The sequence below is a fragment of the Brachyistius frenatus genome, unplaced genomic scaffold (genome assembly GCF_029030835.1).
Source record: "Brachyistius frenatus isolate BFR_SWC_R1_liver_20210118 unplaced genomic scaffold, ASM2903083v1 Contig_120, whole genome shotgun sequence".
Lineage (NCBI taxonomy): Eukaryota > Metazoa > Chordata > Actinopteri > Embiotocidae > Brachyistius > Brachyistius frenatus.
In genome coordinates, this window is record NW_027210719.1 from 63,018 (window position 1) to 85,615 (window position 22,598).

Genomic DNA, 22,598 nt, shown 5'->3' on the forward strand with positions numbered 1-22,598 from the left:
CCTCCCACCATGTGATCCTTTGCTTTCCTCATCACCACCTGGCTGTCTGTGACGCTTCACAAGATTTCAGATGTGGTGGAGGAGTTTGAACCTCCCCGGTGGAGATAGGACATTGATTTCATCCACTGATTTATGTCTGGCATCCAGCATGTTCATATTTTTTTTTATTCATATTTTACTGTCTCGAGTCATTTCAGGTCTCACTTCAACTTTCCCAAATAGTTTTTTTGTTGTTTGTCATTGAGAGCTGGTGATACCAGAGTTAAGCATTGGAAAAACTCGACAAAATCAAACATCTCCAACCAACTTTCTTAAGATTGTGTTGCTAAATCCTTGTTGGTGTGTGGGAATGCGTGACATCTCCTTTTTCCATTTGAGTCATTCTCACTTCAAACCAATGAGATGAACCCAGACACAAATACAAAAAGCTGTTGTTGCTTGGGTTTAAGATCTTGTGTTTGTGTCGTACCCAGTCGCTCACAGTAATAAGGTGATTGTGGCAAATGTATTGGGGAGCAGTCTGTCATGACTGAGTGATTTATGACATGAATTCACTGTTAACTGGTCACTTGAGTTTACGTTAATTGCTACAAAATAATGTGCTAAATTATTCACTGGTGCTCCTCAGTCATTCAGATTGTGAGAGTGTATGTTTTTCTCAATGTCTTATTGAGGTATGTACTCACCTTTTAGCTGTAGATTATTGCCTGTTTGTGTGTATGGAAAAAAAAAAGTGAGGAGATGATGGACAGCTCGACTCTCCACATTAGCACATCTGCGACTGCTGCGAATGTCCTCTATATTACTTGCACCCTGTAGTGTTTTTATTATACACCTTTCTAGGTGTATAATTATCATGTGTCAAAGAAGAGTGATGATGTGAGGAGTAGGCATGAATGTGAGTAGCCTGACTGCTGTTTCTACTGAGAATAAGACACTGGCCACAAATGATTGGATTAGTGTTTAACCCCCCTTCCACTTAACTTAATCCTCTTTGCTGCCTTCTGTGTGTGTATAGTTGTATGTGTGTTGGTATGTATGTATGTATGTATGTATGTATGTATGTGTGTGTGTGTGTGTGTGTGTGTGTGTGTGTGTGTGTGTGTGTGTGTGTGTGTGTGTGTGTGTGTGTGTGTGTGTGTGTGTGTGTGTGTGTGTGTGTGTGTGTGTGTGTGTTTTGGAATCATCTGCTGCTCCCATTGCGCTGTATGCTCCAACCGATGAACAGCAAGGTCAGCTTGTTTGTGGTCATTCACCATTGTCTGACATGAGACACACGTTCCCTGCAACCAGTGAAGTTGTGTGGGAAGCAACTAGCAGCTAAGATGAGAGATGAGACATTGGATAGGGTAGCCAGGGAGACAGAGGGTGGGAGGAAGAGAGGGGTAGCAAAACAAGACATCTGTGGTATGCAGAGATGGAGATGAGTGTTAATAATAGAATATGAGGCCTTGTTGAGCAAATATGGGCACTTAAAGATCGAGGGAGCACAGCCAGAGGTGAGGAAGAGGGGGAAGTGGCGGGCGGCGGATTATTGTGGAAGGCTGGTGGTATAGAGTGATCAGTTGAAGGTCTGCAGGGTTTGGTATGTCATTGTCATCCTTTCTAAACAGCCTGCGGAGCGATGGGCACTTTGAAGTTTCACAGAGCTGCCTAAATCCTGCCTGAAAAGATGCAGGGAACCGCGAGGCATCGAGAAGAGACAGGAATACACAGAGAGAGAAAGAGAGACTGGAGGGCAGGACGAAGGGAAGGATTGATGATGGGTGAAGCATGTAGGGAGGGGAGTGAGCGTAATCAGAAGTAAGGAGGCTTGTTTCAGGAGGATGACAGGAGACGGACAAGTGGAGGAAAGTTCTTAGTGCACCAACACAGTATGAGTAGTTTGGTCTTTTTTTTCTGGATGTATGAGTAATGTGTTTCCAGCAGTTCTAGATGAGAAGCTGCAACACGAGAAGCAGTGATGCAGCGGTACAGCTTTGAGCTGATCTTAGCTGGATGTGGGTAGACTGGGTGCCGCCAGATTAGCACACTGACATCACACTGAAGGAAAACTGGGAACCAAGGTCTGAGTCAGTTTTGATGGCTCCTTCTTTTACCTACTGCATCTCATAACATGCTCAGCCAGATTTGATATAGACTTCCTGTCAGTTTCAGTGTTGTGTGTTTACTCGCTGTGGAAGGATTCTCGATGTTAATTGACTTTTTGAATGTCAAGGGCTAAATGTGTACCTCTCGTTTCACAGCAGTGTGGTACGGCGGTATGTGCAGGTCACAGACGGGCAAACTGAGTGCACACATTGGAAAAACATGCAAATTTATCCCAAAAACTATGAATAAATGGAAATGTTGGGAAACGATATTGAAATGCAAATCTGCATGGTGCGCACGGTTTATTAATTAATTTCTATAAACCCTCAGATAAATATTGCTCTAGCACATGACCCCCTGGAGGCTCCTTATAAATCTGAGGGTATATATTTTGTTTCTTAAGTGCCTTATTTATTCCGTTTCATTTCTATGTGCAAACAAAAAACTACTGGTCTAAATGCATTATTTGTTATTGATTATATTTTTGCAAACAAAGCATCAGGAGATGGCGAGAGATATTATTCAACATGAAAAATGCATGCACTGAAGAATGCATGACAAATGTAAGCAATGTGCATGAGGGCAATAACAAGTACAGAATTATTAAAAATACATTGGGAACACTTGTTAACTCCGTTTATCATTTTGAGGCAACAGTTCCGAAATTATTCCTAAAATATTTATATAGGGACTTATCGGATGGAGGGGTTGGTGACATTTGCAGTGATAGTTTCTATTATTTCACGGTATTTCTGTAATTATATATTGTCTTTATATATTAACTTTAGAGTATTAATTGATGTTCCTGCCACAACAAAGAGATATCCGAGATGCCGATGATTGACAAAGAAAAAAATTTTCTTTTCTTTTGAGGGGGTTAACAAACTTGTAGTTGCTGCATAAATCATTGCCTGATTAGTCCTGTGGGGGTTCTTTGGGAGAAATCATGCCATAAGGAGTTATTACATTAATGAGTTTTCACTTTGGTATGCCGCTGTGAAAATATTCAAATCATATTCATGTGAGGGACTCTAAAATAAATTGTAGATTTGTAAGGATTTTACTTGCTCATGAGAAGGATGTTACCCAGAAAGGAAGCAAAACACCTGAAGCTCAGGAAGCGCAGGAAGGAAGGAAAAAGACATGTGATGCACACAATCAGATATACATGTTTGCTTAAATAATACACTCATAAATATATACACATTTAACAAAATGATTACATCCCTTCCTCCCATTCTCCTCCGTTTGATAGTGAACTAAATCTTGAAAAAATGATTTAATTTTTCAACAGGATAACCTTGGATCCTGATACGCATTCACAGGAGTCACCTGTGTTTTTTCACTTGGAAACACGTACATGGGTTTAAATGGACCCACAAAAATAACAGGGAATGGAAGAACAGGGGTGCAGTGAAAGTGTGAGAAGAGCGTGGATGTTAAAGTTTAAAAAGTTGTTCTGGTGAATTATTAATGCTGAGCAATGTGCCCACAGACAGCCTCTCACAGATTTACACACACACACACACACACACACACACACACACACACACACACACACACACACACACACACACACACACACACACACACACACACACACACACACACACACACACACACACACACACACACACACACACACACACACACACACACACACACACACACAGCTGCAATCCCCAGTTGCTTGTGCAGACAGGAAACAGTGTACTTGTCACTCTGTCTGGATTTGGGGTATGTGTAAATGCTCTGTTGTCTCCAGCCCCAATGAGAGGGATGTTTGTAGTTGTTCCCTGAATGGTGAATGTTCTCTGTGTGTGTGTGTGTGTGTGTGTGTGTGTGTGTGTGTGTGTGTGTGTGTGTGTGTGTGTGTGTGTGTGTGTGTGTGTGTGTGTGTGTGTGTGTGTGTGTGTGTGTGTGTGTGTGTGTGTGTGTGTGTCTGCAAGGGGCTTTTACACCATACAGTCTCCTCACAGATGGTTGCAATACTCATTACATGGTTTGTGGTTCACTCTAATAATTATTTTGTTTAAAAGAGATCAGCATTTGACCAAAGAGGATTTCTTATTTATTCCCCTCAAACGTAATACATCTGAAAGCATGGTGTTTTGAAGTTTATCCTTCTCAGATCCCTGCATCTTTTATTTTCAAAATTCAAATGATAGACCGATAGATGAGTACAGTGCGTGTACAGGATACATTATATGGTGATTTAAGTGGTAGCAGTTTTGACCGCTGTGTTAATGTATGTAATTAAACTGCCCCTTCTGGCATTTTCAAAAAAATCCATTTGGTGCCCAGATTTGTAATTCTGAATTAATAAGGACAGCACATATTTTTCAGTTCGCAATGTGCTTAGTCACATATTGAGAGTTTAAAAACTCTGGTGACATTATATTAACTGATACTCAATTTTGTACACGAACATATGACAATTATGCAAACATTGCGGTTACGATCCCCCCGACCGAGATGTGGACTGTGTGGGAGAAATACAGTTAAAAAAAAAAAATAAACCCATCAGTGCTGTCTGGTAGACAAGTTATTGAATGTAATGGTTAAACCTTTTTAAATGACCACAACCATAAAGTATATTTGGCATTACTATTCTAAAAGGTTGGCAATAACCAAAATATTTGTCAATAATATCAGCTCTGCTGATTTATCCATTTGACTGTAATCTGTAGTCTCCACACATCCTTGCTCAGGAATCATGATGAGGATTTAAGATTAGGGATAACAGTATTTATTATCCATGTAAAAAAAAAAAAAATACTCTGTGCAGCTTGACACACTTTAATATGCCCCACTGGTGTTTTACCAGCTCATACTGACCTCTCTTCCAACTCCCAGATGGCTGCCTCTCACCTCCAGTGTAGTACAGCCACGCTGCTGTCCTTGTGGTGAAGGGTTAACATGTGACTGTGTAATAGCAGTGAGCGTGATTAGACGACAGCTGTTAAAAAAGAGTTACCGTGAATTTTTTTTAAGTGGCTTTTGGTGTTCAAAAAGTGTTTGTGTGAGCGTATGTGTGCACTTCAACCTCAGTAAGCACTCTCCAGAATGCTTAGTTGCACATGTCATGCTGTTTCTGTATTTCCAGGGAGATGTGGGGTGCGTAAACTCTGCCAAAGCTAAATATTTAAACTGCAGTTTTGTAACCCATGTTCTCTTTCTCCTTTCTCCCTGCCCTCACCATATCCATTCTTTCTTTCTTTCTTTCTTTCTTTCTTTCTTTCTTTCTTTCTTTCTTTCTTTCTTTCTTTCTTTCTTTCTTTCTTTCTTTCTTTCTTTCTTTCTTTCTTTCTTTTTGTCCTCTCCATCTCTTTCTCTTCCCACCTCCATCTGTAGCTGGTGTTGCTGTGGCTCAGAGAGTGGTGACGGTGCAGAGTGGACCGCTGGTACGGACTGAGGGCTCCCATGTGACCATCTGGTGCAACGTGACGGGCTACAAAGACGGCGTAGAGCAGGACTTTGAGTGGTCCATGTACCTGCCATCAGTACCAGACCGGGAGATCCGCATTGTGAGCACGGCTCAGGCAAACTATGCCTATGCTCTCTACGCCCAGAGGGTGAATAGTAAAGAGATCTTTGTGGAGAGGCTGAGCCGGGACTCGGCTGTGCTCCACATCACCAAAGTGCAGGCCAAGGACCAGGGTCTGTTTGAATGTTACACGCCCAACACTGATGGGCGGTACCTGGGATCCTACAGCGCACGCACCAACCTCACTGGTGAGTCTCTAAGCACACACACATTCAATGTAGAGATAAACCACATCTTGTTGCTGCAGATAAAGCTGTAAATATAGGTGAAGATGGCCACTTACTGTGCTAGAGAACAATGTTTTGTATTTCGTGCTCTGCCAGCAAAGGACACACATTTTTTCACATGACCTTGCAGCGTATAAGACATACACAAACATATTGGATTTTTTTTTTTATTTTGAATTGGCCTTCAGCCTTGTCAAGGCCAGTCCACTTGTATACTGTAGCACCTTTCAAACACAGAGGTATTTCACTAGCGCTCATGTAACCTTTGTAGCAGTGTTACAATGCATTGCATATGCTATTTCCATTATCTTCAAGGCCAGATTAATCTGCTAATAGACTTCGCAACTTCATTCCCAAAAATGTAACATGTCCTGCCTCAAGTTTACTGTGTGTCAGTTAGTCAGGGGTGATTTGATTAAACATGCATTTTTATTTTTGCTTGATTCACCATGTAAACGTTTTATCAATGAAACTAGAAAGCTCTAAAAACTAGATTGTGACTCAGGGCTCGACACTAAACTGGCCCTTGTGATGACATAACAATGCCGAACCATTCAATTCACTAGATATTGTGTTTTATGTCCATTTCTCTTAACACATTTAAAATACTATTTTTGACCTGGGGCCTTTGGGGCTCTGAAGGGACTGGGGCTTTCAGCAGTTTATGAACTCAATGTGATGTCTTATTGTTAGTGGTTTGTAAGTCAATGACAGTCAGGGTGATAACTAATATAAAATCTAAAAATCACGCCTTCTGGATCGAGTGTCAGAGGAAGTGCCCCTCCAGTGCCACACAATCCCACCTGTTCAGAGCGGGGAAAACCAGGCTCATAATGACACACACACACACACACACACACACACACACACACACACACACACACACACACACACACACACACACACACACACACACACACACACACACACACACACACACACACACAGGATGTGTGACTGTTTCAAACAGTAGCACAAGTTTCCCTCTTCCAACTCCTTCTTTGTCAGAGTCATATGCAGATCTACCCAAAAAGGCCCGCAGTACTGAAGGCACAGCTGGCATAGTTGCAGATTCCATTCCTTCCATAGCTTCGTGCCTGTGTCCTTCACATGGCTGACCTTTCTCTTAAGGTCACAGTGCAAACCAAATGTCTAGGGCTGAAAGTTGGAGTTGCACTTGCATCCCAGTGTATCCAAGTCACTGTGTGGCACTGTGAGCTGAGGAATACAGATATTTGTATGCTTTCTTTCTGGTCAGTATTTCATTGTTACGTTATGACAGAGGTTTTATTATTAGAGCCTCGGCAGCTGTACTTTCTGGTGTGTGCAGTATGGACTGAATGTGGGGCAGGGCTCCGTTGCAGTGCACCGTGATAGCACACAGTATTTATAGATCTGTGTGTGAGAGAGAGAGAGAGAGAGAGCTGAACAGTGGGTGAGAGCAGAGGTGTTGAGGGACTGTTATCTGAGCCTCTTTCTGTGTCTCTAACCTCTTAACCCAGTTTCAAAGGTCAGGGGCATGCAGCGGGGTCTCTCCACTCTTTTCTCTGCTATGCACCAGCGGCCCCCTGGGATCCTCTGGCAGCTGCACGCCTTCTTGCGAGCAAACAGGCCCTTGACAACGATCCTATTGCGCCTCTCTTCCCCAATTCTTCTGTGTGCCTTACTGTCATGTCACTTTCTTCATTCATGAGCCCTGGCTTCTTTGTCTAATTTGCTCTAATTCTAAAATATTAAAGGTAGTAGCGTTAAAATAAAAAGCCCTTTGCTAATTCTGCATTTGGGCATGTGTGTTTCAAGGGTAATGTCAAAGGACAACCATAAGCGGGGAGTATTATGATGGAAATACGTGGAGGAAGGATATAAGATAGAAGGGCAGACAGAGTGGATATGTCTGTGTGAGTGTCTGGCGATAGGGTGGTTGGGTTAATTGTAGGGGTGCTGTAATCTGTGCCCTGAGCACTACATTAAGTCTTACTCACAGTGATGTGTTTGGTCCACTGTCACCTTTCAGTACAAAGAGCAGGGTAGGGTTTTAAAGTGGAACTTAATACCTGCTGCCTGAGGAGGTGAACAGTTTCAGCAGTACATCTGGACACCGTCTATGACTTAATGTTTTCATGTGTTGCATTGTCTGTCACATAGAATCGGACACCACGGCTGTACGTGTGGTTAATTGCCTGGAAAGACGATACCAGTTTCTATTTGAATGCTTCTTTTTAAGGGAGTGAGCAGTTAGTGTTTTTTTTTTTTATTTTTGTATGCCCTCTGTGATACTAAACCTAGATTAATCAAATGAAAATGTAGCTTTGTTCAGCCTCTAAGCACCAATAAGGCCTTAGGCAATGCTGTAATACTTCACATGTGAAAAGAATAATTGGGCATCAGAGCACACATTCTGGATCATGTCCACTAAATCAGGGAGTGGCGCCGAGATGATAGAACATCATTATTATGAAATACAGAAAACGGTTTGATTTGACATTTCGTCTGTAATTTTCCTCCCAAGATTCTAAATGGGAACGCAGGAAAAGCTTACTGGCTTGTCTCCAGCTGCAGCAGGCAATTGTTTTTCCTAATGAAGAATCTCTAAAAACACACTATAAGCTACTAGAGCACCACCAAACAATAAACAGACACATTTAGCAACTAGCTGGTGAACATAGTGGAGCATTCTGAAGCCAAAGCACCAGTTATTTACCAAAGGAAATGGTAGAGAACAAAATTGGAGCAAAAAGTCGGGTGAATAAAGGACTTTCACTAATCGGGTGACCAGACACATCACTTTGTATGTTAATGTTGGTTGGATGTGTAAATAGGAAACTAACACATTTCCTATATCTACTTCATAAGGTGAGAAAGTCACTGTGTTGTTCCTGTTGACGCCACATGGCCCAAAAAAAAATCAATTGTGGGTTTTTTTTTTTTTTTTTTTTTTTAACTTTTAGCAAGAATTGACCCTGAAAACACAGAAACCTACAATAACATAATAATAATCATGTTTACATGTTTTCGGTGTTTACAGCGCTTTACTATTTTGACAAACTGAGAGGAGTACACCAAAACTTGCCATTTTCATCAAAATAAAGCATGTCATTAATCTCACACAAATGTATCAGTGTGACATTTTTTTCTTTGCTTTTGTAATTATTTCTCACACTCTTTTGTTTGTCTTTTCACTGCAGTAGTGGATGTTGTTTGTGCTCCATTGTTCGTGGTTCTGTTACAAAAGTGACGCATTGAACCTGGATGTTTTGAAGCGGTTTAAAGTCAAAGATCTCTTGTAGTTCCGCTTTGCACACCTCCACTTTCTCAAGTTAGGGTTTGACTAAGCTCAGTCTGTTGCACTTGTGTGCACGTTTCTGTGTACTTGTTTGTACATTTGTTTTTGTGTGTGCCTGTTTGACTTCCTCCTACTCATCAGATTGCAGAAGAAAAGGACAACAGCCTGACATGGCCATCATGGTTGTCCTTATCCTACGCACCAGCCTGTATGTGAGCGTGTCCAACAGCTAGCAGAACAACAAGCCCTCGCTGAGACACACTGCTCTTACTTCTGAAGCTCCCATATACCCTCGCTGTCATACAATGCTCCATAGGAGTCATTGTGCTGGCAGATGCACAGATTCTAGCCTCCGCATTTGGCAGTAGTCGTCCGTTTCCTGTCCTGTAGTAATATGGTAATAAAGCTGGAGAGCCAAAGCTTGGGGAATCTTGGAACAAAGGCGATCTCTCGCTTCTTTCACATCCGCTGGACGAGAGAGAGGAAGAAGACGTCCATCTTCAGATGTGTGACACTAGAAAAAAATAAGTTTGGCAGCTTGTGGTTTTGAAGAAAACGAAAGGTAGATGGATGGTGTGAAAAGGCAGGAAATTGAAAAAGAGAGGAATGGGGACAGAAGCAGTCGTATTGGAAATAGGTAGTGGAGCGATGCTGAATAGAGTGTGTGACCAATAAATGATGAGCTCTTCCTCACTTCAATGTGATTGGTTACACCTCCCCGAGGCATTACCCACAATACAACTGCTGCTATAGGGGTGTGTTTTAAATAGTCTCTGCCTGATGTGACTCCTTAGGTTAATGCAGTTACGAACCACCACACAAGTTCTAAATGCAATTAGCCAGCACAAATTGAGGAGACTCGGGGAAGGAAAAGGGTAGAGATGCAACCTAGGAATTTCAATTAGGGAAAACTATTTGGCAAATAACAAGCCATGGCAAATTGCCACACATCTCAAGTCATACACTTTATTTTCATTATTTTTTGGCCCATAACATAGCGGCCATTTAATTCCGTCTTGATAGGAAAAACAGAATCCTTTCACCTGATGAAGGTGGGGACCCAGTGTAAGCTAAAAATCTGTTTATGGACTGAAGCAGTGACTTCTGAGGTCAAAAGGCAGTTATCTTTTCGGTGTGCATGTGACTATGTGAAGGCAAACTGTGTGGGTGTTCATGTAGAGGGCAAAGAACAAGAATGTTGATTTTTCCTGCACTGTTAAACATACAAAGTCAGTCGGAGAGGCTGAATCATGCTTCTGCTGAGCTCAGCATTGAGTGTGTGTGTGTGTGTGTGTGTGTGTGTGTGTGTGTGTGTGTGTGTGTGTGTGTGTGTGTGTGTGTGTGTGTGTGTGTGTGTGTGTGTGTGTGTGTGTGTGTGTGTGTGTGTGTGTGTGTGTGTAGTTGTGTGTGTCTGATTTGTGTGTCTCCCCTGCCTTTCTTTTCGCGAGGGAGTTGACGCTGCCAAGCTGCACTTCTCTACTTCACTTAATGAGATAGACCAAATGGGAAGATGTCATCTCGCATTCCATCTTTTACACTGGGTGACACAGAGACCCCGCCTCCATTTTCCCTATTCTCCACGCTGTCTCCCCATCTGAATACTGCTCGCTCCGTCAATTGAAAGCTCCAGATTGGATTCCCAGTCCCTGACTCGGCCTCAAGTCGGTGTTGGTCATGCAGGTATATGGTTTTGTCAATACAGCCGCTCTTTGAGCTTTATCACAGGAGAAAGGATGGTGGTGATCGACACGTAAGATCGGGAAGGAAACCGGTGATTGGATAAAGACATAGAAGGAAGAATGGAGGGAGAAAAATAGGAGGGTAGGATTTCTTCTCCTTTTTTTTTTTTTTTTTAAAGACATAAGGATAAAAAAAACCTGTGTCGACAAAAAAAATGATAGTAAGACATTGTCTGCTGGAGAAAAAGGTGAATAGAGAAGAGAAAGTGTAGATGAATAGACAAGAGGAGTTGTATCTCTTGGTATTGATTGGGAGCACAAGCCCGTGACTTACTGAAGCATTTTGTCTCTCCTCCCTCTCTCTGGCCTTTCTATCACCTCCAAGGTTCTTTTATAATTACATTTCCTTTTTTTGTCACGTGTATGTACACACATCTTCCTGTCCGTTGTGTGTAGCATGAAACCATCAGGCGAGGATGTTTCTGTGTTCTGTTGTAACTTTTTTTTTCCTCTGGTCCTCACACTTTCAAAGGGCTTTCTGAGAGTTAAACTTGGCGTTAGTGTTAAGATTAGAATTAAGTTTATCTTGGCGCAAAGGTTGGGATTTAGTTGCAAAGTTAGAGTGGGGAGCTAAGGAGTGCATTATGTCGACGAGTGTCCTCACAAGCACGGAAATACACTTGCGTGTGTATGCACAAACTGCTTGTAAGCTGCAGACCAGGCAGGACTCCAAATGGAAAGAGATTTTATCGCTATGTCTGGCTCGTCATTTCCTTGCACATCTCATCTACTTTAGCGGACAAGGCTTCCTGCTCAATAACATTACTGCCACTCTGACCCAGCATACACCGATGCACACGTATACACACTGGAAACACCAACACAGTTGCAGTTACACACTGTGTTGAGCTGTCAGTCACGACAGATGTCACAACCATAATTGAGTCTGAAAGGGACGGTGCTGTAGTGCTCCCATCGGAGCGCACACTTTCTACTGAACATCACTGAAGAGGGCTTTAACAACCCAGCGGATCACTGCGGTACACAATACAACTGCTGAAGAGAACATGTAGCACCGCGAGTAAAACTGCGCTGAACAGGATATACCAGACACCGTGATACCTGGTCTTGTAGGACAAGCTGTACAATACTGTATCTACAGGTGTAGTGGATAAGTGAGAGAAACAAAATGTACTCCAAATTTGATTATTTTTATACCAGTCCTACGGCCTCATAAAGTTGGCAATTCATTTAGTTTTGGAGGAGCCACTGTATTTTCAGTTTATCTTTAGATGCATTATCTCATTACAAAAAGGTCAAAATCACATCTGGCTCTTTGACGCTGTCGAAGCAGTGGTTTTAAACTCTGAAGATAAATTTAGCCAGAGGGCATTTTGGATTTTTGGACAAATTATCCGTGAACACTGCCAAAGTCAAAAGGGACCAAAGTAACAACTGACTTTCACGGGTGCAAAGTTTTAGACCCAATCCAGAACCTGACCTGAAAACAGATCATGATGATTATGTTAGCTGGGATCCGTTCACACAACGCTACCAGATTACACAGAATATCATTTGGATGTTGTCAAAAATCCATCTTTGGATCCAATTTTGAAATGAAGGGACCTACTGGAACTGCAAATACCTCCATAGCATGCATGCCCTACCTCTTGCTCCAAATATTGCTGCTAAAGAGTATGATGGACCAATTGTGAAGTGATTTTTGTATTAAACATGACTCTAAATGCTCCACGGATGCTCTTTCAGGCTTACACTGCCTTGCATATTTTGACTGTTACACTTAGGAAAATATAAATGATGTCTGTGATCTCTGCATTTAGCTCATCACCCACGCTGAGCTAGGCTAATTAAAGGATTTAATATGTTAACAAATTACAATATGGCAAAATGCACGTGTGTGTTTGTGTATTTGTTGGTGTGCGTTTAGGTGTATATGTTTATTGATGTTTATATAACGGGGCTGAAGATGCGCCACTTTTCCTCCGGTTGATTTGATTAGCTTAGCTAAGCGCTAACCCTCAGGGGCCCGCTGGTTCTTCTCTGTGAGATTAACTGAGCGAAGACACGGTTTGAATATGAATTCAGAATGAATACCGACGTGAATGAATGTGCTCACGACTGTTTGTATTCACGTTGGGAAAGACTGGAACTTGCGGTGTAATAGCCTCGTTTGCTTTTAAGCTTTATCTGAGCAAAGTGAGGGGGGGGGGGGGCATCCTGAAGTAGTGTGAGGTGGACATCCTGGAGTAGTGTGAGGTGGACATCCTGAAATAGTGGGAGGTGGACATCCTGAAGTAGTGTGAGGTGGACATTCTGGAGTAGTGTGAGGTGGACATTCTGAAGTAGTGTGAGGTGGACATCCTGAAGTAGTGTGAGGTGGACATCCTGAAGTAGTGTGAGGTGGACATCCTGAAGTAGTGTGAGGTGGACATCCTGAAGTAGTGTGAGGTGGACATCCTGAAGTAGTGGGAGGTGGACATCCTGAAGTAGTGTGAGGTGGACATCCTGAAGTAGTGTGAGGTGGACATTCTGAAGTAGTGTGAGGTGGACATTCTGAAGTAGTGTGAGGTGGACATCCTGGAGTAGTGTGAGGTGGACATTCTGAAGTAGTGTGAGGTGGACATCCTGAAGTAGTGTGAGGTGGACATCCTGAAGTAGTGTGAGGTGGACATCCTGGAGTAGTGTGAGGTGGACATTCTGAAGTAGTGGGAGGTGGACATCCTGAAGTAGTGTGAGGTGGACATCCTGAAGTAGTGTGAGGTGGACATCCTGAAGTAGTCCTTGTTCACAGGCTTGTGGCAAGAAAGACACAAGGAGGTGGGGGGCGCCGACGATGGCGGTTTAAAGATTAGCATCACACCCACCTCATTAGCATGCCAATCACAGCCACATTATTTGCAATGGGAAACAGAGATTTAGTTAAAACGTGTGATGTCATGGATTTGAGTGTGGGCTTGGAGAGCCAGCTGCGGGCTGTTTCTAAGTGCTGCCGTTGAAGTGAAAAGTAAAAGTGGAGACGCCTGCGAGGCTTAAATCATTTTTGTGGAGTAGCACCGAGGCAGGGAAGCTGATGGCCCTCAAGTTCCATCTCTGTTCCCTCAAATAGCTCCAACACTGCTGGAGGAGGGTCTGCTTGGAGTAAACAAAAAATACTCTGTCTTATTGGTATTTCTTTAAGTCAATCACAACCATCTCAGGTGGCGCTAAGTAACACGCAACCGTGACAACCTTGCAAAATAGTGTCGGGACTTGTTTTGGTGAAACATTTGCACATGCGGAGGTGAGCCGTGGGATTAAAAGGGCTTAAGCCCTGCAAAAGACCGGAAAAAAACCCAAGCAGGCCTGCCCTGTTGCAAGATCCAAATCTTTGCCAAAACTTGTAATTTCGGTGTGTCTGTTGCTAACTCATAGCTTGTTGTCGTTGATTCACGTAGCAACGGGGATTTTGAAAACATTATAATGCAGATATTGGAACGGGTGGAGAATGTCTGTTGAAATGGTTGGTCAGCGGAAGGCTTACGGCCTACGTCGGATGAGTCAGACGACCATCTCGGGGACATGCTACTATCAAAAATCTGCTGTACGGATTCCAGTAATGAGCGCGCACTCGCAGATATGGAAAAGCTTTAGAAAGGACATGAATTGCGCAATACCGCACACACAAACAGACAGAGGCATGGTCGGTGTTCCTCCTTCTCAGTTGACTGCGGGGCAGACGACAGACATATGCTGCCACCTGTGCCCCTGGCCAGGGTGACCACATTGGGATGTGTGTGTGTGTGTGTGTGTGTGTGTGTGTGTGTGTGTGTGTGTGTGTGTGTGTGTGTGTGTGTGTGTGTGTGTGTGTGTGTGTGTGTGTGTGTGTGTGTGTGTGTGTGTGTGTGTGAGATGGGGTGGGCATATGCCTAATTCCCTTCAGTGCTGGCAGCTCAGACAGACAGTTGCTCCCTCATCTGCTGCCCTGCTGGATGGATGCCTGGTGATTGAGCACTGCCCACCTCCCCTAGCTCTACTCTACTCTCCCCGCTCTCTCTCTCTCTCTCTCTCTCTCTCTCTCTCTCTCTCTCTCTGACATTGTTCAACACATGTGCAGCTGCTGACAGAACCTCTGGCCAATCTCACACTCAACCTCTGCCATGCAACTTAGTGATAGTGTAGATCATGTCACTGTGCTTATGCACACAAACAACACACAAAATGCTTCAGATTGCCTATTCCTGGACTTGTATGCCAGTGTACCTTTTTCAGGGAAGTGTGGAATGGGCCGAAAAGCAAGGCTTTGTACTCTGATTAAAACACATTGACATGTTTTATAAGGTTTATGTGCACACACACACACACACACACACACACACACACACACACACACACACACACACACACACACACACACACACACACACACACACACACACACACACACACACACACACACACACACACAGAAATGGTCAGATGGCTGGGGCTATAACTGGTTCTGTCCTCAGGGAAGTCTTTAATTGGTCACAGTGCTTTACCATCTGGGGCTGGAGTGACGACAGAGGGGGGAGAAGAAGGGAGGTAGTGGGAGATCCTCTAAGGGGTATGAAGAGGGGGAAAAAGCGTGAGGACGGCGGCAGTAAGTGCAGCACAGGGATGGAGCTTATTAGTTTTAATACTTGCACCTCCAGTAATATTACAATCATAATATACTTGATAAATGCTGTTTATAGTGTACGAGTGGGGAGGTAGGCGAATGATTGCACACGGTGTGTTCATGTGTGTTTGTGCATCCATGTGTGTCTGTGTGGTGTGTGTGTGTGTGTGTGTGTGTGTGTGTGTGTGTGTGTGTGTGTGTGTGTGTGTGTGTGTGTGTGTGTGTGTGTGTGTGTGTGTGTGTGTGTGTGTGTGTGTGTGTGTGTATAGAAGTGATAATGACTCTGGGATGTGTGTTTGTGCTGATGCTGGCAGTCAGGGGGCAAAACCCTGCACATGTGCTAACAACCTCCAGGACAGCAGCAATGGAGAAGACAAACAAACCCACATGGGGGTGGCGTATGAGTGTGTATTTCTGTCTTCTTGGTTGCAGAGCATTTGCTGTAAGTCAGTGAATACACGGGCAGATGGAAATTACTGAAGAAAGCGAGTGACAGATGGAAAGAAGGATAAAGTTGGTCTGAAGCTGATGAAGATGAAGAAGAGAAACATAGGGAAGAAAAAAAAACAGGGTGTTACTGAATTGGGGGGAGTAGAAGGAATATTTCATGTGTTTAGGCATGATGAGTAAATCTTTGATGCTCTAAAGGATTTCAGTCAACGATAGCTTTGCACACAGCTCTTCTCAAACGCTCTTAGGAAGATTTGTCTTTCATACTCCCACCTCTCTTCAGACTACCCCTCCTCTCACGCCTTGCCTTTTAATCTGTCGCTTTACTCTCCATCTTCCCAACACACTCACTCAGGCTCATTTCCTGGCTGGGCCTCAGCTAGAGCTAGTGTCACATTGTGTATATGAACGAGCGTGTGCGCCAATGTGTGTTTGTGTGCATCTCAGTTAGTGTTAAATCCTCCTCTTCCTCCTTTTGTGTAAACAGCGTCTCATATTTGAAAGCTTCTTCTCACCATGAATCCCTCTCTTATCACAACATTCAGCCTTTTAACTCCACGTCACCATTCTCCTGCTACAATAACAAAGCCCACTCCTTCACTCACTGCCCATCTTTCTTTTCTTTTCTTCTCCCACTTTTTCTTTTTGTTATACCACTGCTTCTCTGCTCGTGTTTTTATAGTGAGAAAACCTGGACACATGCATATAAGGCCCATACAAGCAACCTGGTCAAACAAAGGGGCAAATAAACTGTATCATACACAACTATTATTCCCATTTACTGTATTAGCAAGGCTTTGTTTTGTGTGTCCCTTAGTTTTCTTCTAATTTCTTCAAAATATATTTATTATTTGTTTTGGATGAGAGCTGGTATTAATCCTCATGCCATTCTTTGGGAAAGGCCACACTTTGTACTTTATTAATAAAGGCACAACAGTGTTTGTTAAATTGGTAGACTCGGTATGTACTCATTAGAATTTCTTAAACTGGTAATAACTTATTGTATTTTCCCCCAGTTGGGTCCTGACAATTAGAATTCATTTAGTGTTGTGTTTTTGGCGATCAGGCCCGATTATTACTCTCCTCTCACCTCTTTTCCACTCTCTACCAACTCCTTGTTCACCCCTGATATTCATGAGCTTGTTGCCAACTATGTATTTCTGCCAGTTGAATGCTGGGTTGGTAAAATATAGTAATGTTTTCAAGTTTTTAGCAGAAAATGACTCCCTGCTGCTGCTGCTGCTGGAAACGAGGCTGCTGAGAGCCGTAAACGGAATATAGAATAGAAAAAATAGTTAGTTGCAGAGCATAAAACACTAAAAGATGCTATAATGTTCTACAGAGGTGATGGGGAGAGCAACGACACCTTTGGGTTTGTCCTCAATAGGGACACCTTTCACATTATACAGTGACGCAATCCATTTTTAATGTATGTTCACGTTATCATGTGCGTGCTAGATGCTCATTATATTCCTAACTGAAGTCATAGATAAAATACACTCTGAGATGCTGTCATTCCTTTTAAATCTCTTGAAGTTGTCTGCCGCCCTCAGTGTAAGCTCAGCTTATGGTATTTGGAAAATTAGTAGGAAAATAAGAGTTCGTTAGGATGAAATGCTTTCAAAACACGCTGTAGTAATATAAACAAGATGCTGTGAAAGGGTTAGTAACCTTCTTATTTGTGCGTTTTTAAAATCCAGCACATCCTGTGCAAGTAAGTTCTGGTATTAACCTACTGTATGTTCTTAAAAAAAAACAAACAAAAAATTGCGTTAATAAGCAACACATCCCTCGGGCCTGTGTGTGATTCTGTGACCCATCACGGCTGAGTCACGGCTCTGGAGGAGATGTTTTTTTTGGCGAGCAGAGGGGAATACCTACGTCACTTACACTCATCGGTGTGTGTCAGAGAGCAGCTGTTCCCTCAGGCTCGACTATCTGTGGGTTTTCGGGTGGGTTGGTAAGAAAGAGTGAAACTGACCAACTTTGATGTGCCTCTCCTTCTACCTTAAGACATAATGAGTCATCATGGGCAGAGGGGCCTAGCCCTGTTTCCCGCTCCCTCTCAAAAACACTGACATACACAGAGAAGATGTTACTCCATTTACTATAGTAGTACTGCAGAGCTTTTAATTAACTTGCAGGAAAGGACGATTGTATATAGAGTGCAAGCTGGTAGAGATTAATACTCTAATAAATGTGCACCTTCCTGTGTTCTAAGACCAACACGAAAAGGACGAGCTGGAAGAGAAATGAGGCTGATTTTAAAAAAAAACAAAAAAAACGGAAAAAGTGACAAGTAACTTGTCAAAAAAAAAAAAAGAAGCAAACTCACCAGATAGTGTGGATGTGAGAGGGCGGCTTGGATTGGAGGTGGTGGAGATGGAGGAAAGCCTGAGTGAAAATTGTGATTTGAAAAATGGCACGGGGCCTGAACATGAATGACGGTGCAAGGAGACAGAAAGAAATGATTTGAGAGACCCCTTTATTAAATTGAGGCCTTTTCCTTTCAGTCACTGTGACCTCAGTTACAGCGCAGGACACACACCTACTCTCACACACCCACTGAGAGTGATGCTCCGTTGGCAGGAGACCTCCGAGTTCCTCCCTGGAAATCTCATAACAGCATCTGTAAGATCTCTCATATCCTCTCAACCCTTTCAGCTGCCGCCCCTCCTCCCCTCTCCTATTTCTATTTCATCTCTCTTCACATTTTTTGAAGATTGGATTTGGTGTGATATGATAGGACAGTGTGGAAGTCTCTTTGATCAGGCCAGATAGTGTGAGATATCCAACTCATAAGGCCCCATTTAAACAGCAAATTATTGCCTAATTTGTTTTAGTTTGTTTATGTAACATTTACAGATCTGGCACTTTACATTATGGGGTTATATGATAGGAGTTTATTCTCAATTAGTGGTCTGTGTTCCTGATAAAACAATAAGTGCTTATGCATTCATAAAGAGTTACTTTACTATTCTGCACTACTTTGCATCCAGCAGCCTTTGTCCTGATAGATTCCAGTAAATGTAGAAAATTCAGTTTTTTTCTTTATTTGCAGGCTGGTGTGCTTCACTCACAATATTCCTTGAAGATTGAACCATTACTGTAAAAAGAGAGTGACACCTCTGATATGGCTGTAATACTCAGATGTGCCTTGGCCTTTTTGCATTTTTGCTTTTAAATGACATGATTGTAAACACAGGAAATATGTGAAGGGAAGAAGAGTTAAAGGTTAGCATGCAACACGGGGCTAAATGTTTTCAGGGACGTTTAATCCCACTACAAGGCTGCATCTGTCATCTGCAGAGGGAAAATAATATTTGAGAAGAAATGTGATATATTTTTACTAGAACTATTTAAAAATCAAAAGACATTCTGTGCATGCAGGCTTTGACTTTGTGCAGATACAGTAAATCTGCGGTAGTGAAAACGTATTTTGCTTTTTTTAACACCTGAATGTTACATTATTAAAAGATTTTCTCATTAGGCTCTTATTCGATGATGTGTTGCAACCTGTAATTATTATAATGTGTCATTAGCAGATCTGGCCACCTTTTAATTTGATTTGACATGCAGATGTAGCTACAATTTTCAGCATAGTCATCTAGTGCATATTTGAGAACCCTAACCCTTTATCCTGTAAAGTGAGTCGGGTGGAAAAATTAAAAAGGCTGATGATGGCATTTTTTTTAACAAACTTAGCTAACATTATCTTGATATTTTATTAGCTTCAGCCATAGACTGTATATGATGGACGTCACAAGGTGTGACATAACCCATTGGTTTACATTTAGAGCTGGTTTGAAGCCCAGAGGCACCATCTTCTCTTTTTGAAGCTGAATAAGGACTGCAGGACTTCCGTCTGTCACACTCTTTAAATGAACCCTACTTCCTCAGACCAGATGCCAGCTTGCTGGAAACACGCCACTGTAGTATTAACTACTTCAGCTATATTGTGCTAACAGGACAGGACTCCCAGTTACAGAGATTAATCTTACAAAATATTACATGAGAACATCCAGCAAGGTTGTTTTTTTGCTGTGACATGTGACAGACACATGCAGAAAAATCACAGTTTATTCCTTAAACAGAAACTCTAAAAGTCAGACTCAGCGGGAGTTCGGGAGATGCAGATGAGCTGTCAATCACAGCTGTCACATGGCACACAACAAATCTTTCTAAATCCATTCAAATTCCATTAACTGAGAATTTTAATCCAAAATGACCAGTAGCACACTTCAAATTTAGCGAAACCACAATGATGACATGTTTCTGAAATCAGGCAATTATTTCATTCTAGGAGGAATTTTGTGAGGTTTACTAAAGTTTATTCTGGATAGGGATTCTAAAAGTACAGTCCCAGAAGTAGTTTTGTAGAGACCACAGTCCCATATGTTTTTACTATGTTTGCCCAATTCATCTCCACGTGTTTTCTTACTGGAAGAATTTCTAAACTGTGGTCTTAACAGGACCTCATTTATGGTAAACACCTACTACTACGCCCATGCTTGTCTTCATCAGGGAAACAATGGCATTTAGGTAAAAAGAAACATAAATTCTCTGTAAACAGTGGATTTTGTTTTTCAGAAAAGGATATGAAACTGAAACAACATGTATTAATAACAGCACCAAAGCAGCACATTGTCACAAATTCACAGGAGAATGTCGCATTAACAAGCACATCATTTTGACAGGTAAATCATTTCCCTGGGTCCATACAATGCAACTGCTTTTAAGCTTGAATTACATAACACACGTGTGATAATAGGCAGACGGAGTTGTGTTCTGCAGCTTGGATTCAATTAGGTGCAGCGCTCATCTGATCCTGTGCGTGTGTTGTATTATGGATGTACCTCCTGCTGTGGACTCAGATCCCCAAACGTCAGCCTTCCATTCTTGTCTCCTCTTTTTTTTTTCTTCCACCCACCCTCTTATTCTCTGTTAAAGGGGGCCTCCACATGGATCCAAGTCATGTTCCTTGCTTTGCCCAGTTTTTTCTTATTTTTTTTACTCCACATCCTGTCCTTTATCATCAGTACGGGCTCCTGGGAATGGTGTGTAGACCTGAGTTTGTCGGAGTTTGCTTTACTACTTGCTCACAGTGTTTTGTAAACATTCTTGATTTCCCGGTCTCTGAAAAAAGTGCTCGCTCTGTGGGTTGTTTGTCAGATTTCCGTTAGTGTGAGCATGAATTTAGGGTACTGAAGAAGGAATGACAAGTACACTATCTTTATATAGGCTACAAACAGAATAATAATATTCTGTCTGAACATTTTTCACTTCCTGCCCTGAAATCAGGGAGAATGGGTGTGAGTGAAGTGGGATGTGCAGCATCAAACAAAAAGAGCATTGCCCCTTTGTTCGTCTTTGCTCTTTTCTTTCCTATCTCTTTGTCTTCATCCTCACCATCTTTCCTCATCCTCCTACTTTCCCTGCTCTATCCCAATTTCCCTGTTGAACCATTGCATCCCTCATTCTGACTCATCAGCAGCTCTCACAGAGAAGAACAAAGGAGTGGAGGATGTGAATGGGCATGATATTGGGTAATAAGAATGCAAAAGACAGGTGTAGGCACCAAATCTGTATTTATCTCTCCCTGTATTACTTCCTGGCCCCAGTACGCCTGCATACGTTGCAGGCATCCTGGGTCAGTAAATGACGTCTGCTCAGCGATAAGGTTGGACTCGCATGAAGTCGAGCTGAGGATCGCCCACTCGTTTCTGTTTCCCTCTCAGCAGTACTCTTAGTTTCACAGAGTAATTAACAATAATTACCCTACTGGCTCTGCCAAATGGCCATTTGCTTTGCAGCAACGCGCGCACGCACACACGCACGCACACACACACACACACACACACACACACACACACACACACACACACACACACACACACACACACACACACACACACACACACACACACACACACACACACACACACACACACACACACACACTTAAGGTCATTATACAGTGAAAAGTGTTAACCACTTCAGCTGTGGCCAAACATCTGCAGTGCTTGGCAGTGGTACTGTTGAGTGGCACGCAGTATAGGGCCAAAAAGTATATAGACATGCCTGCCTGTCCATACTTTGCTTGCTTTGATTGTTTTCTTTCTTTGGGTTTGGGCCATTAGTTTCAGTTTAGGAAAATATAAATGTTACAGCATGTAGTGATATTTTAAGCTATTATGTTGTTCCAAATTTTTGGAAATGATATTTGGAGGGCTATTCGAAAGTGAAGCGCAAATGTTTGGGTGTACAGAGAGCTGATTCATTCCCGTACAACAATACGTGAATTGTAATGACAAATGTCAGCCAGGCCCTGTCACTTGACATCAATAATGACTGCAGCTGCCCTGTACAACCACGGTCTCATCTGATGGCCACTCTGTAGCTCGTTGGGGTTAAGGGCACCACAATGATGTTAATGAGGGAGAGGATACCGCTGCTTTTTAACTTTCCCAAACAGACTTTAAACTGCTGCTGCGGGGGTTGAACAAGCAAATCATAAACTCGCCTCTATAACCTTTAGGCCTCACTTTGTATAAAACCAGAGGTAAAGATGTCAGCGTAGCAGATTAATGCTCACGGTTTTAGAATGACATGTTCAATATAAGACATCCGTGTAGGTACGTACATGTGTTGGTTGTGTTGCTGA

At 42.6% G+C, this 22,598-nt stretch overlaps 1 protein-coding gene across 1 annotated transcript in view; it reads left to right on the forward strand.

Moving 5' to 3' along the window:
• Positions 1–22,598, forward strand: part of igsf3 (immunoglobulin superfamily, member 3) — a 67,469-nt gene that overhangs the window by 11,257 nt on the left and 33,614 nt on the right. Inside the window, exon 2 of the mRNA XM_069713664.1 lies at positions 5,446–5,826. Coding sequence (XP_069569765.1) covers positions 5,446–5,826 — 381 coding nt within the window. The remainder of the gene's footprint in view (positions 1–5,445; positions 5,827–22,598) is intronic.